This window comes from Calliphora vicina, chromosome 2 (genome assembly GCF_958450345.1).
Source record: "Calliphora vicina chromosome 2, idCalVici1.1, whole genome shotgun sequence".
NCBI lineage: Eukaryota > Metazoa > Arthropoda > Insecta > Diptera > Calliphoridae > Calliphora > Calliphora vicina.
The window spans coordinates 52,972,725-52,989,227 of NC_088781.1; the positions used below are offsets into that span (position 1 = coordinate 52,972,725).

At 37.9% G+C, this 16,503-nt stretch overlaps 2 protein-coding genes across 2 annotated transcripts; both read right to left on the bottom strand.

Annotated features, from left to right (window-relative positions):
- Position 1: 1 nt before the first annotated feature.
- On the bottom strand, positions 2 to 6,707 carry LOC135950449 (uncharacterized). Its single transcript, XM_065499993.1, has 3 exons — positions 4,610 to 6,707; positions 1,605 to 2,203; positions 2 to 100 (listed from the first exon to the last, which is right to left on the bottom strand). Exons 1-3 carry the CDS (start codon positions 6,705 to 6,707, stop codon positions 2 to 4), a joined length of 2,796 nt encoding a protein of 931 aa, XP_065356065.1.
- Positions 6,708 to 12,663: 5,956 nt separating this feature from the next.
- Positions 12,664 to 15,309, bottom strand: LOC135950450 (uncharacterized). Its single transcript, XM_065499994.1, has 3 exons — positions 14,930 to 15,309; positions 13,584 to 14,855; positions 12,664 to 13,519 (listed from the first exon to the last, which is right to left on the bottom strand). The coding sequence occupies exons 1-2, from the start codon at positions 15,307 to 15,309 to the stop codon at positions 13,724 to 13,726; spliced, it is 1,512 nt and encodes a 503-aa protein (XP_065356066.1). The 3' UTR covers positions 12,664 to 13,519; positions 13,584 to 13,723.
- Between the last annotated feature and the right edge of the window lie 1,194 nt (positions 15,310 to 16,503).

Below are 16,503 nucleotides of genomic sequence, written 5' to 3' on the forward strand. Positions count from 1 at the left end.
CTCAATTTAAAATTGAATTTCTCAATTTCAAATGGAAATTCTCAATTTCATTTGGAATTTTCTCAATTTCAATGCAAAATGGTGTAGAATTCATTTGCAACTACAATATAAGTATATATTTATATCAAACAAGGAATATTATTAGACAGGAGGTTTCGGATCTCACACTATCTAGTAATAACCTATCCTAAGCCATAAGAAACTCTTTGACGTTGTAAGTGAAATTTCGAAATCCCAAAAATACGAATTGGGAACTCTTTCGCTTTCACTTAGGTATTACTGATAATTTCAATAGAATCTCAATATTTGGCACAGCGGAAATTTTGATTTTGAGGCAAATGAATTGTTCAAACATTGGTATTGCCTTCAAATCTAGTTCTCAGTTAAAGTCAAGGAGGCCGAAGAGGTACATACCTTGGTGGCACAATGGTCTTGAAAAACGGGTTTACTCTAGCGCACACTGTATTCATATCAATAACTACAAATTCCATAATATTTACACCACCAATAAATACAGATGAAGGAACATGAGCTGTGATAATCAAAATACCAACATTGATTCTTCCGATTATTGAAATCGACTCTTTTCGCATCACGCCAAATTGTCACAAGATCCTGATAAAGCTAATAATTCATCCCTGAAGTAATCTTGAACTCTTTTGATGACACTGCATTTAAATGAATTCAAGTAGTGCGATCTTAAAGAATGCTATTAGTCCGAGTTAACTTTATCCTTTACTCCTTTGGCCAAAAGCTAGTCCGGAGAGCAGTAAGAACTTTAGCACGAAGGAATTGCTAAAGTTCGTACGTGCCTTAGTACTTTGACCTCGCCTTTTGGCATTTCGAATCAGTTTCCTCGTTTTTATTATAACGTCAAGTTCTGAAAGCTTAATTTCTACATCTAATTGTAATTTTGTACATCTGATTTAACCAAGATCAATGTCTAATCGATGTTTTTGTCAACATCATTGGTCATAAATAGAAAACTAAAAAAAAAAGTTTTTTTTATTGGAATGAAAATTGTCATCCCCATCATGATTGTGATCCCAACAAATTTCACCATTGTATTGATGTTATTGTTCAGGAAATATTAAATTGAAACTGCTTTGAACTGTACTGTAAAACCTTAATATTTTTTAAGGTAAAATTCAACAAAATGTTGGGCAAATCTTTTTCCTTTTTAAAATTGTTTAATAAAAACACGTCTTGTTTTTAAAGATGTCTACTGAACAGTAAGTATTTATTAATTTCAATTTTTTTATTTACTAATAAATGTTTTTATTATAGACATTTCTCCTACTTTCCTGTTGACTGTTATATTCCATTGCAGCAAACAGTAAGTAGACTATTATATACTTTTGTTTATATTTGTGTTTAGATACATGTTTAGATTTATGTTTAAATACAATTCAATTCTTTTAAAATCTTAAACATGTATCATTTGGAAATAAGCAAGGATAAGTAAAATCCAAATGGTGCAGAATCGACCGAACATCCCGGCCCCATTGAAGGACCACAGGTCTTCAATTCATTGGCAATAATGCGAGTTTTTGAATGGGTCGTTTAAATACGCCGTTTTTTGTGCGTATCTCTACCACCCTCACCTTGCCGTCCTTGCCTTCGGTTACGGCTACGACTCGGCCGGTTAACCACTCCTGGGGTGGCAGGTTGTCTTCGTGAATTATCACTAGCTCGCCCACCTGCAGATTGGGAATTTGCTGTTGCCATTTGACCTTGTGCTGTAGACCCAGTATATATTCTTTGGACCAAGCTTGCCAAAACATCTCCTTGAGTCCGGAGAGTAGTCGCCATCGCCTCCAAGACTTCAGCACGTTGCCTTTCACGCCTTCTTCTGATCCTGGCGGCAGCGAACGCAGACCCCCGCCTATTAACAGATGTGCTGGTGTTAGTGCTTCCCCGTCGTTGGGATCTGGTGACAGCGGTGCTATGGGTCGGCTGTTCAACACCGCCTCCACTTCTGCGAGCATAGTTCCCATTTCTTCGGTGTTGAGAGATGCGTTGCCTACTGCTCGCAGAAGCAGGTATTTGGCCTGCTTCACAGCAGCTTCCCATAGACCTCCGAAGTGAGGTGCTCGGGGTGGAATGAAGCTGAACTCGATTTCGACTGATGCTGCGAATGACACCAGAGCGTCCCGTTGATCCTCGTACGCCTTCCGTAGCTCCTTCAACTCTCTGCTGGCTCCTACAAAGTTCGTTGCATTGTCGCAATGAATCTTCCTGGGCATTCCTCGTCTGGCAGCAAACCTTTTAAGACATAAAATAAATGCATTAGCTGACAAATCAGACACTAACTCCAAGTGAACTGCCTTTGAAGAAAAACAAACAAATACCGCGATATACATTTTTATTGGTGGTCTTCCACGAATTCTTAGTGATACATTTACAGGTCCACAAAAGTCAACGCCGACAACTAAAAATGGACGCATAGCCCTCACTCTATCGGTGGGCAAGTCTCCCATTATTTGAGACATTAATTTTGGTTTGTATCGAAAACAATGCACACATTTACGAACCACTCTTCTACATTCCTCCTTGGCATTTATTAACCAGATTTTTTCTCTTAACAACGATATCATAGCTTTGGCACCGGCATGACAATTAGCAATATGTAAATGTCTTAGATATATCTCGACGAAATATATACCCTTAGGTAATAGGAGTGGAAATCTTGTATCATAAGGTAATGGAGCATTGAGTAATCTGCCTCCCACTCTTATGAGGGAAAAGGAATGACCGTCCTCAGTAAAATTGTGAATGAATGGGGTCAATCTTTGAATATTGGATGGTAATATCTGAGACTTCTTCAATTTAAGAATTTCGTCACTGTAATACTCCATTTGTATGATCTCCACGATTTTCAGAAAAGACCAATTTATTTCTTTGGCTGTGGGAACCTTGAACTTAACTATTTTCAACTTCCTGGTACCATTGACAAATCTGAGAACAAAACACATAATCTTTAGGATCTTATTATAAGAGGAATAATTTTTTAGAAGTTTAATGAAAGTGTTCGTAGAATCTTCTATACCATTTTTATTCTTCATTGACAATAAAACAGTGGATTTTCTTTTTTCCAAAGATTCTTGTTCGGGATTCAGTTTAATGTTTTTACTAACTGGCCATTCAGAAGATTCTTTTAACAGAAAAGCAGGCCCACCGAACCATATTGAATTTTTTAATTCATCCACATCACACCCTCGTGAAACTATGTCAGCAGGATTATGTTTCGTTGGAACATGTCGCCATATTACATGAACTGTACATTCCTGAATCTCTGCGACTCTGTTTGAAACAAAAGTTGTAAGTAAAGAAGGGTGTGTTTTTATCCAATACAATGTTATTTCTGAATCTGTCCAGAAATTTATAGTTTCAATTTCAAACTCTATCATATTTTTTAACTTAGTCCACAGTTTAGCCAGTAAATGAGCGGCACATAACTCAAGTCTCGGTAGAGATTTGGTTTTAATTGGAGCTACCTTAGACTTTGCAGTTAACAGTCTACAATATGTTTTATTTTCAATTGTGCTCCGTACATATATGCAACACCCATAAGCTCTTATCGATGCATCACAAAATCCGTGGATTTGCACTTTAGCTGTTGATGTTGTTTGGACAAATCTGGGAATTGAAATTGATTCTATTTTTAATAAATTACTTTTAAAATTCTCCCATGTTGTATTCAATCGCATGGGGATAGATTCATCCCAATCTAGTTTTTGAAGCCAAAGCTCCTGAAGAAGCATTTTAGACTTGGTTACAATTGGGCTTAAAAGTCCGAGAGGATCAAAGAGCCGGGAAGAAACTGATAAAATGTTCCGTTTCGTTGCTCGTAGATTACTAAATGTATCCTCCAGATGAAAAGTGAATGAATCGCTCTTCGGAACCCAATGTATTCCTAATGCCTTAGACGTTTCTGAATCATTTATTAATAGTTTTTCTATGTGATTACTATTTTCATCATCTGAATAATTTCTAAACCACTTCGTTAATTTAAATCCAGCAGATTTAAGGATTTCTGTAACTTGATCACTAATTTCTATGAGATCAACTAAATTATCAGCGCCAGTTATTAAATCATCAACATAAAAGTCAGTCCGAATGACCTTGGCGCCGAGTGGTAAACTATTTTGGTATAAATCACTTAGGTACACAAGACACCTAATTGCGAGAAATGGAGCCGATGAAGTACCATAAGTTACTGTATTTAATCGAAATATTCTCAATGTATCCGAAGGACTTTCTCTCCAAAGTATAAGCTGATAATTTCTATCAGCCTCACTGACCAAAACCTGACGGTACATTTTTTCAATGTCAGCAGTTACAACATATCTATGAAACCGAAAGCGAATTAATATTGAATATAGCTCCTCTTGTATAGTTGGTCCAACCATTAACAAGTCATTTAAAGACGTATGCGAAGTAGTTTTACTTGACGCGTCAAAAACTACTCTAAGTTTAGTACTTGTGCTTTGTGGACGTAAAATACATTGATGAGGGATAAAGTAGTGAGAATAGTTTGGAATATTATTGTCAGTGACAGACATATGGCCTAATTCGATGTATTCTTTCATGAATTCATGATACATACTTCGCATTGTTGGGTCTTTGGAAAGTCTACGCTCTAGGGATATAAATCGTCTCTTAGCAGTATCAAAGGAAGATCCTAAAATATTTGAATCTTTCTTAAATGGTAAAGAAACCAAAAATCGACCAGAGTCTAAGCGTTTAACTGACTCCCGAAATTTTTTCTCACATTCTCGATGCTCTTCATTATACATAACTACATCTCGTGGTAGCTCTTCTAGCTCCCAAAATTTTCTAACAACGGTATCCACATAATCTTCATTTTCAATCAGTTCATTTACGTAACAAATATTTGAGCTAGTGCCCTTTGGTTGATTGCATTTCCCAGCTACAATCCAACCAAGAGTAGTTTTTTGAAGCATAGGCATATTGTATGTAGATTTTATTTGACCCACACAGAGTAGCTCGAAGAAAATTTCACCACCAACTAGAATATCCACTTTTTGTGGTTTGTAGAAGCATGGATCTGCTAATTCAATATTTTTCGGAATATCCCAATCCTTTGTATTTATCTTACGATCAGGTAGATAGCTTGTAATCGAACCTAATATCCAGAATTTCGAATTGAATTGTGTGCTATTCACTCTTGACTTCATAGTCACTTCAACACTTGACTTAGCAACTGAATTAGATTTTCCGATGCCATTCAAATTCAATTTACCTCCCTCTCTTTTTAGTCTAAGTCTTTGAGCCAATTCTTCAGTTATTAAATTCGTCTGAGATCCAGAATCTAATAATGCTCTAGCCAAAATAAAGTCACCTGAATTGCTTCTTACTTTGACCAATGCTGTTGCAAGAATAACATTATCGTCAGAAGATGAAAAATTAATTGAGGCCTGAGATGTTGTTGGACGATCAGAAGAATTTGAAATGTTTTGATTATTAGTTGTTACATTAGAATCATTGCCAAAACGATGTAGAAGATTGTTGTGGGAACCATTACAAATTCCACATTTCCTAAAACTACATCTCGATACAGTGTGACCCTTTTTAAGACAATTAATGCACGCAGGAACGGATTTTATAAAATCAAATCTTTGACGAACCGGTTCCGCGGCAAAGGAGGGGCAATCGTAAATATTGTGTTGAGTAGATTTGCAAAATAAGCATTTATCAGCTGATTGTTTTGTTTTCACACAAGCTAGTGATGTTTTTGAAGATTTTTTCGATGGATTTTCATTTTTACTTTTTGTGGATTTAAGCCTTGAATTTGAAGATTCGTCTGCAGCAATATGCTGATAGCGTTTATTCAAAATGGCTTCACATTCACTCCATAATGGAAGATTTTCAAAATCTAAATGTTCTTCCCATTTAGATTTAGTGACTGGATCCACTTTTGACATAACCAAATGAATTAATATTGCATTTGTAATCTTTTTGTCATCACCGATTGATAATAGTGAGTCATAAATGGCTGATACTGTATCAATCATGCTACGCAAAGCAGAAGCCGAAGGTTTTTGTATTTCAGGGAGATCAAACAGCTTTGAAATGTTATCAAAAAATATGAGGCATTCATTATCATAAACCTTTTTTAGGCTGCTTAGAGCTTTTGGATAATTTTCCTCAGAAATCTGGAAAGCTTTTACTGTACCCAAAGCTTCATCGGATAAGCATGAAATCAAATGATTAAATTTCTCAATATCAGCAAGTGTGTGATCGTTATGAACCAAATTCTCAAATAAACTCATGAAATTTTTAAATTCAGAGTATTTTCCGCTAAATTTTGGCAATCGCATATTTGGTAACCTTGAATGGTGAGCCGACATGTTAAATGAAGTGTCAGCAAAACTTGGATTCCTATTTTTGGCTTGTAAACTTAGCAATAACGATTTCGTTGACACACAAAGATCTTCAAGCTCGGATCTGTCATTATTCGAAGGATCTAAATTTTCCAACTCTGACTGATATTCCATAGCTTGAGTAATATAACCTTGCAATATTTCCAATCGACAATCTATCTCAAAGGTATTGAATGATATTGTTTTTGATATAATAGATTGTCGGATTCTAGATATGCTATCAATAACTTTGGATTTTTTTTGAACTAAAATCTCCATATTATCTGGAATGGGATCTTTTTGGTGTTTTTTACCAACCATGTTATGATTAATAGGTATAACTTTCAACAGAAACGATGTACTTTTTTCCTTCTTTTACTAAACCAAATAGCAGTAATAAGCGTAACAAAATTTCTAATGAATTTTCATAAAAAACCAATATTTTATAAAACTTTTTTGAAAAGACAATAGGCCTTGTACTATTTAAATATAATGTTTAAATATATGTCAATAGTACAGATTCTCAATGATAAAATGTTAAATACAAATGTTCCGCAATTTAATACTAAAAATACTTTTGTAAAAACTTGTACTGAAAATTATAGCACAATTTAGGTTTGAATTTATTTCAAATTAAAACAAAATTAATACCTGAAATTTTCTATCTTCAGCACAAACTCACACATGTACACAGATTCCTTTTCCACTTTCAGCCTCCAAGAAATAATATAATGGCAATATATTGCCAATTCCACTTCACAGTTGATTTTCCTATATTTCTTTGTATTTTCTAAATTTCAATTTTAAATTTTTGAATTTTACAATTTTTTCTTCTAATTTTATACACGAGTTTTTGTTTATTTTTATTTATTTATTATTTAGGGATGGTATGTTTTTCAAGAAAAATCGATAACTATAGCCGGTGTCACCATTAAACAATTTAGAGTATTGCCAGTTATAAAAAATTATTAGGAAGATTCTATTCATCAAACTTTAATATAATCAAATGTTTAATAATATGTTAAAATATATATTAGTTTGTTTGTTAAAACTTCCTTTAATTTTTCTCACAAATTATAAATAATTTTATTCAATATATTTATTTTTAGTTTAACCAAAAAGGTAAACACACACACTATTTTTGTTCAGTGTAACTATTTTGTGGAAATAAACTTGGCACCACCTTTTGTGATAGCTCGATTAACAGGCAAACAGCTGACAAATATTAATCGATGTATTTAACAAAAACGTAAACAAATTGAAAAATTGTTTAACAAATAAACACTCGCGAATAAAATTGCAAAAAAAAAGAAATTTAATTAATTAAAAATAAAATAATTGTAAAACTTGATGTGATTAAACAACTTTGTATATTGATCGTTCGGTTGCGATCGTGGCAGTTTATAAAATGGCTGAAATGTACGTATGTACAAGTGAATTTATGTTCGTAAAAAATTGAAGTATTCTTGTTTTTCTTTTAGGCTAATATCACTTTTATATAAAAATGTAATTTCAAATGGAGTGCAATGTAATTTCGTGAAATTTACCCGTAGAAACGGCAAGTTAAATAATTTTGAGCAATTTACAAGATTATCTCTAAATCTGACTATATTACAGATTGTAGGTTGAAATTTCACGAAATTTAGTTGCACTTTACCTCGGTATCGGACAGGCCTGAATCCGTGTTACTTTCCTGGTGATTGCTTCTACAATTCCGGCAACGACAGCGGCAGCGAGGCATCAGGATAAGATGATGGTGTTTCAAGTAGGTAACGTTTGTTAAAAGTTAACAATATCTGTACAAGACGTGTGTAAAAACTTATGCAATATTTTAGCAATAAGTTTAAAGTTTTATTTTGTATAAACTTAACAAAATAAAGCAATTAAATCGTAATAAATTTACGAATTAACAAAATGAAAAAGATATGTCCCTGCTCGGGCGCCAAAATGTAAAACCTTAATATTTTTTAAGGTAAAATTCAACAAAATGTTGGGCAAATCTTTTTCCTTTTTAAAATTGTTTAATAAAAACACGTCTTGTTTTTAAAGATGTCTACTGAACAGTAAGTATTTATTAATTTCAATTTTTTTATTTACTAATAAATGTTTTTATTATAGACATTTCTCCTACTTTCCTGTTGACTGTTATATTCCATTGCAGCAAACAGTAAGTAGACTATTATATACTTTTGTTTATATTTGTGTTTAGATACATGTTTAGATTTATGTTTAAATACAATTCAATTCTTTTAAAATCTTAAACATGTATCATTTGGAAATAAGCAAGGATAAGTAAAATCCAAATGGTGCAGAATCGACCGAACATGTACTATTCAAGGATATATCCTTGGATATATCCTTGTTGCAATGAATTTGACACGTTTGTTCTCGCATTTCCAAAATAACACTAAAATAATAAAAATGAGTGACCAATTGTTGTAAATATTTGATCATATTCCTTGATATGAAAGGTAATAGAAAAACTCCGAGGAGAAGAGATAAGAGAACAATAAAAATCTTTCAAATAAAAATTGAGATGGTTTCACACTGTTTCCTTGAGTTCAAAGTAAAAACATTAAATGGCCTAAGAGAATACAGCCCTGAATTTTTTAAGAGAAATATTGATTAAAAAATGTAGAATTTACAAACGATATCGTATCTTTTGAAGGGAACATATCTGTCATTTCTTCTCTCTTGCTTCGAACATGTCTAATTTTGTAACAACGAATCGCCCGTCATATGCAGTAAGTTCAGCTTTATTTCTTGCCGCTGAAGCACACAGATTGCTCACCGAATCTTATAGTGAATGTGCTTCATGAGTTTCAATGTGCCAGATATGGTTTGTGTGGAAAACAAAGATCGGCCAGACGAGACAAAATAGTTTGAAGACCAAGAATTGGAGGCATTACTCCATGAACATTGTTGTCAAACTCAACAAGAGCTTGGAAAATCATTGGGAGCTACTTAAGCAGCAATTTCAAAACGTTTGCGTGCAGCAGGATTCATCCAAAAGCAGGGTACCATATGAATTGAAACCGAGAGACCTTGAAAGACGATTTTCATGTCCGAAATGATGCTTGACGGTATAAAAAAAAATGATTTTTGCATCGATTTACTTGCGAATCATTACTTATAATAATCCGAAGCGTAAGAGATCGTATATGAAGCCCGAATCGACACCAAAGCCAAATATTCATGGCGCTAAGGTAATTTTACTGTTTTTCGTGGGACCAAAAGAGTCCTATCTGATCAGACAATCACAGGGAACCTTTACCGAACGCAACTGATTCGTTTAAAGCGAGTAATGACGGAAAAACTCCCAGAATATGCGACCAGATATGAAACCATAATATTCCATCATGACAACGCACAGTGGTTTAGAAACTTTTTTTTTTTTTGAAATAATTCGGTATCTTGGGAACTATTGGAGATATTGTTACGAAATTTCACATGGTTTGAGCTGAGGTGTTTTTGAGTTGATTTACGTTTATTCAGTTTCCTAGCGCTAATGGGGACCAGTGCGTAGCCCCTCAAAGTTGGTCACCTCGGGTTTAAATTTTTTTAAAAAAATCGCCAAAAATCCATTTATGATCCGAATGAGCTGAAATTTTAAATATAAATAGTCCTTGAGAAGATCTACAAAAAATATGCTTACAAGTGTAGGTTATCTCTATTAGGTTAGGTTCCATGGGTAGCCACTCTTCAAGCAGCTCACTTGGGTCCATTCAAAACTGATCCCATTGTGATACCCAAGGGGTAAACATCTTGGTATTAATTATACGTCCGTTGTTTCCAGGCTAAACCAACCAGATTCTCTGATGAAAGAGTAGATTCGTCTAAGACTTATCCTTGATAGCTCATCTAAGCATGATAGGAATGGTGTTCCGAAGATACGTTCCCTCAGATTTATCAGAGCCGGGCATTGACAGAATAGGTGTGACACCGTCTCATCCTCTTCTTCATTATGGCAGCTCCTACAGTAGTCATTATACCGTAGGCCCAATCTCCTAGCATGTGTCCCAATTATACAGTGTCCTGTAATGAAGGAGACAATTAGCCTTATTTGCTTACGACGAAATTCCATAAGTAGATTCGTCCTGCTGGCATCATATACGGGCCAAGTAGACCTCGTTGTAACACAGGAAGACTCATTGGTCCACCTGCTTTGTGCAGATTCATATAGTGTCCGCTGAACAGCCATCTTGCATATAGCAAGGGAAATACCAGAAAAGGGGTCGATCTCATCATCATCCATCATCGCCCCCATTTTGGCCAGTTCGTCAGCTATACAATTACCCTGATTACCATCGTGGCCAGGGACCCATATAAGCGTTATCCTAGAATGTCTCGCTATCTCATTAAGGGATACCCGGCATTCCTCGGTTAACCTAGATGTCGTAAAGACACCCGCTATTCCTTTAACGGCAGCCTTGCTATCGGTAAATATACATATATCACCAGATATTTGATAAAACCTCAGCCAGTTGGATGCACGTTTAATGGCCGTAATTTCCGCCTGAAGAGCCGTACAGAAGTTAGGTAGCCTGAAATAGGATTTAATCCCATAGTTCTCAATAAAGAAACCACCACCGACCCTATTGCCCCTCTTTGAGCCATCAGTGAATACCCTTATGACATCATCAGGGGGTAAGAGTCCGCGCTGCCATGAATCCCTATTCGGGATCTTAATATGGAAATGCATATCGAAAAATGGTTTTGCGATGCAGTAATCGACATTACTATGTAAGTACCCATAGTAGTTCAGTATCTTAGAGTGCCCATGATCTTTACCATACCACGAACATCCAGCATTTAGTCTCACAGCAGAGTTGAGAGCCATTTGTATCACCATCAAATCAACTGGTAACCAGTTCAGGATAGTAAAAAGTGCCTTAGAGGGGGTAGTCCTTATAGCGCCTGTAATCAGTATCGCAATAGTCCTGAGAACTCGTTCCACAGCCTTACGGTGAGTAGCATTATCCAAGGCGTGCCACCACACCAACACTCCATAGAACAAGATGGGTTTAACAACTGCTTTGAAGATCCAACTGATACCCTTCGGCATAATACCCCAGTTTGTACCAATTGCCTTCTTACAGGAGTAGATGGCTACATAAGCCTTGTTAATCCTGTTTTGAATATTCAAATTCCAGGACAATCTTTTATCTAGAATGATGCCAAGATACTTCGCATTATCTCTAATCTCAAGACTGATTCCATTCAGTCTAGGTGGTCTGAAGTCATCGATCTTATACCTCCTAGTGAAGAGAACCAGTTCCGTTTTTTGTGGGTTCACACTAAGTCCACATGAAATACTCCACTCACTCAGTGTACTTAATGCTGATTCCATACAACTGGATATTGTGTCCAGAAATTTACCAGATATAAAAACTGCAACATCGTCAGCATATGCGACTGTCTTGATCCTTCTGTTGTCCATCCTGATCAACAGGGAATTCATAGCCAAATTCCACAGAAGTGGTGATAAAACACCCCCCTGCGGGGTTCCACGATTGGCCACTTTTAAAACACTTACACCACCTAAAGTAGCACAAATGACTCTATAACCGAGTATCTTTTCGACTAGTCGGCGAACACATAGATCAATTCCCAGTTCATCCATCGCAGATAGGATGGCATCGGGCCTGACATTATTAAAAGCTCCTTCAATATCGAGAAAGGCAACAAGTGAATACTCCTTATGTATTAGCGACTCCTCAATGGAGCCAACTAGCGAATGTAGAGCTGTTTCCACAGATCTGCCTTTGGTGTAGGCATGTTGGGATTTAGAGATGAGTTCCGACGGAATGGTCATTCTCAGATATACGTCAATCACCCTTTCTAGGGTTTTCAGCAGGAAGGATGCAAGGCTAATTGGCCTATAATCCTTTGGTTTAGTGTGAGTCGCCTTACCACCTTTAGGAATGAAGACTACTCTGCATCTCGTCCACCATGTGGGGATATAGGTCCATCTAATACACGCTGTGTATATGCTAATGAGCCATGGTACAACTATTTCTTCGTTCTTTTGAAGATCAGCAGGAATAATGCCATCCGGCCCAGGAGATTTAAACGGGTCGAAGCTTTTGATTGCCCATTGGATTCTATCCCTGTTTATCGGAACAGAGTTATCACCCGGAGCAACAGAATCGGCAGCCCCATTCATAGTCTCATCATCGACTGGAAGGCAACCTGGAAAATGAGTATCTAATAGGACCTCAAGTGTTTCCTTACTATTCAGAGTCCATCTACCACAGGGTTTCTGGATATAGCTTGGTACAACCGGTGAAGTTGATAGAATTTTACGTAATCGGTTAGTCTCAGAGGATCCTTCCACGCCGCTACAGAAGTCCCTCCAGGCTTTCCTTTTCGCATTCCTCGTAAGGTTCTTAAAGTGGTTCACTGAGGACTTATATTCCGGCCAGTTACCCAGCCTCTTTGCCTCGTTGAACAATTTACGACACGCCCTTCTTGCGTGTGCAATCTCAGGGTTCCACCAGGGTGGCTTATTCCTACCCCTGCAGATATTCGGCTTACAGGCCAAATTAGTAGCTGATTGGAACGCTTCTGTAAGTGCCTCAACTGCTACCTCAATATCGTCCCTATTTTCAATAGTGGGCGGGTTTGGTAGAGACCGGGAGAGTACATCACTCTGCAACTCCCAATTGGTCTTCCTCCTATTTAGAATGGTATTATCATTCCTATAAGTTACACTGATATTGAAATCAATATATAGATGATCAGAAAAAGAGCAGTCGTCGGAGACAGCCCAATTGTTAATCATACTGTGGTGCTCAGCACTCACAAGTGTTAAGTCTAGTACCTCACTTCTGTTTGAAACAATGAAGGTAGGTTCTGAACCTCTATTAACTACTTCCAAACTACTATTAAGTATGAAACTGAAAAGACTCTCACCTCTTGTGTTGGTGTCGCTGCTACCCCATACAATGTGGTGCGAGTTAGCGTCAGCACAGATAACCAATGGTATCCTGGACTCATTCGCCTTTTTCACAGCACTACGGATATCATCGTTTGGTGGATGCTCCCCGTGGTCATGCGCCATGTAGCTGGATATCAGCCATAACAAACAGCCTTCATTAGTTTCCCATGAGACTGCTACTGTATCTTCATTACTGTAATCAGACAGAATGAAGATTTTCAAAGAGCTTTTAGCCAATATACAGGATCTAATTTTACCTGCGCCTTTAGCGAAGTAGAGCTTATAGCCCTTCAAACATAGTCCACAGATACGGTCCTGATGGACCCAAGGTTCCTGGACCATGACTAGCTCCTCCCCGTTCTGAGCAATTCGGAGGAGCAGTGCAGCTGATGCTGCTTTAGAGTGGTGAAGGTTTATCTGGGTCACCCTCACCATGCTCCATTTTTACAATAGTGACGTCGGCGTCCTCCTGGTCAGAATTCAGGAGGGCGTCCTCGTCCACCACCTCATCCATCCGTTCAAAGAATGTACCAACTAGTTCGGAGACTGAGTTGGTATCTTCAGTGTCGGCTGGATCAGTGGCGTCATTGCAATCCATGCCCTCTTCCGAGAGCATGGGCTTTACATCACCTGAGGATGTATCGCCTTTGTTGTCGCTACGGTAGACACGCAGGATGATCGTACCAAATCCATAGTAGACCTTCCCTTGTGCCTTCCTTAGCGGCCCCAAAGAGTCCTTATTCAGGACAACGATCGCTTTCCTTGAAGAGCCCTCAGCGTCCGTAACCTTAACAACTTTCCAGTCTTGAGTTGGAAGCTGTGGGTTACAGCACTGAAGGATCTCCAAGATCTCCTCCGGGCTAGATGGCTCAGCTGGTATTTTAGCTATGGATCTAGGCTTTCGGGGTATCTCACTCACAGATACCACCTCAAGCCTAGACCCCGGCCAAACCTCACCCAGTGATGCGACGGCAGTCTTTAGTAGCAACGCTGAGCGTTCATCTACACAAGACATAAGTTTTACGTGACCCTGGTACCAACCAGCGTCATCGCATTGTGGAGGAGTGCCTGGGTTCTCTTTGAGAACTTTCCAAAACACCCCTACCAGTTTTTGCTTCACCATATCCCAATTCAATTGAGATATGGATCCGTCATTCGCACTCCGGTCGATAACCGCCCTAACAAGACTGTCTTTGACAATCTCGCTAAAGGATTTAGCTAACGACCTTTGTGCCGCTTTGGGACGTTTAGGTCCCGGTTGCTGGCTCTTGGTCGCTGTATCCTCCTCTGAACGTTGCCGTTTAGGCCCCGCTGGTAATTCAGCAGAAGGAGGAGCGGTCTTGAGACCAGCAATATAGGCTTTCGCCCAGGAAAGCGAAGCTTGTTGCTCCTTAGTGAGGTCCTCGATTTTTTTCGAGCCAAGTGCCTCAACAAAGCGGTAAGCGGAACGCCTGGTGGTAGCAGCCCTTCTAGCAGGGTTTTTATGCCTGGGGTTAGTTTCAGAGCCGGGATTGGCCAGGGTGATGCGTCTTCAGGACAGGAGGATTCCTTCACAAGACCTGAGCGCACAATTGGCATATGGGAAGCATCCATGAGGGGCGACTTAGTCGCTTCCCCCTTAGAGGCACCCGAAACAGGGGATTTAGCCGCCTTGACGACTTGGGCTTTCGCGGCTTTGGAGGTACTTGGAGAGAAGTCCAGAGGTACCTCGCCGCTTAGGTCACTACCACCTATTGCCTTGGATTTTTTACAATCAGCCAATCTGGGTATGCCAGATTGACCTCTTGCGACACCAGTAGCATGCAGACTAGTCTGGCCCGGTGTGATCACCTGACTAGCCTGAGTTGCAGTAGCATTCGACTCACCACAGCCCGAAACCATCGCTGTGGGAGTAGGGTCCCCGGAGATTATGAAGCCCCCGACCGGGTACATGGGGCATGACTTATCCTCTTCCATTGAGTCCTGATGGACAATTACTTGCATTTTATACCTGCTGCCAGGTGTTGAGATAACTGCCGCCCCATTGGAGAAACAGACGCAGACCACCAGCCGCCCAATATGGGAAACAGACGCTGGTGGATTTCGGACGGACATTAAAGAGTCCTTACGGACCAGCCGGACTATCCACCTTAACCACCCCTCTCAATGAGGGGAAAATGGTTCGATGGAAATAACATCTGATAGCCGCCCCAGAGGAGAACAGACGCTATCAGACAAAGGGAGGGTAGTTCTTAGTATCATGCTCAACGCGTGCCCTTCTGGAATGGGAGACCCTGCCAGAGACAGCCAACTCAAGTTAAACTGTCCCCTCCAGCATTGCCAACGCGATTCATCGCACTTAAGCCTCTACATCGCGTCAAGATGACTACCCATCGTCTTCAACTCTATTAGTTGAAGATATATTCAGGTTTATTGATTTATTTTAATTTTGCTCAATCTTTTTATGGTTTTTTAGATATGGCGGGCCTACAGAGGGTCGACATTTATTTTAAAAATATCAGCTATATTGGCGATAAAATTCTAAATAAAATAAAAGAAACTTGCTAACAATTATCTGTTCCCTATAAAAAGTTATACGCATCCAAAGTTGGAACTTGTAAAAAGGGCCGTATTATTACGTTTTTTTCCCAAAAAAAGCTCATATATTTTTTCTTTTGTAGAAAAAATTTTCGGGACTATATATAGAACAATTTTTATATGATCCGGAAAGATAACTTAATGTAAAAGCGTGTAAAGAAAAACATGGCTCACTTAAGCGGACATACCACCCCCCAGACTTGGCCAATTTTTTAAAAAAAAATCGGGTTGAGCTCCATATTTGTATAAGCCCATATGTTTCTTAAATACTTACTAAGTGTTTTTACTATCGCACGGTAAATAACTTCACAGTAGGCACTTTTCTGAAAAAACTCAGTTTTTGGAACACATTTTTCCCGTTTTAGGAATTTCGATATTTGAAAATAAAAAATTTCAAAAATGCCATTGATTTAAGGACATATGAGTCTATATTGATTCCAAATTTTGTTATAATATCTTTAATAGTTAAAATTTTACATTAATTCAAATTTTATATTTTTATTCGTGGAAAATCACCAATGAAAATTTTTTTAGTTTTTAAGGCAAATGAAGTCCCAAAATTCCATAAAATTATTTAATTTTACTAAAATATCAATCCTC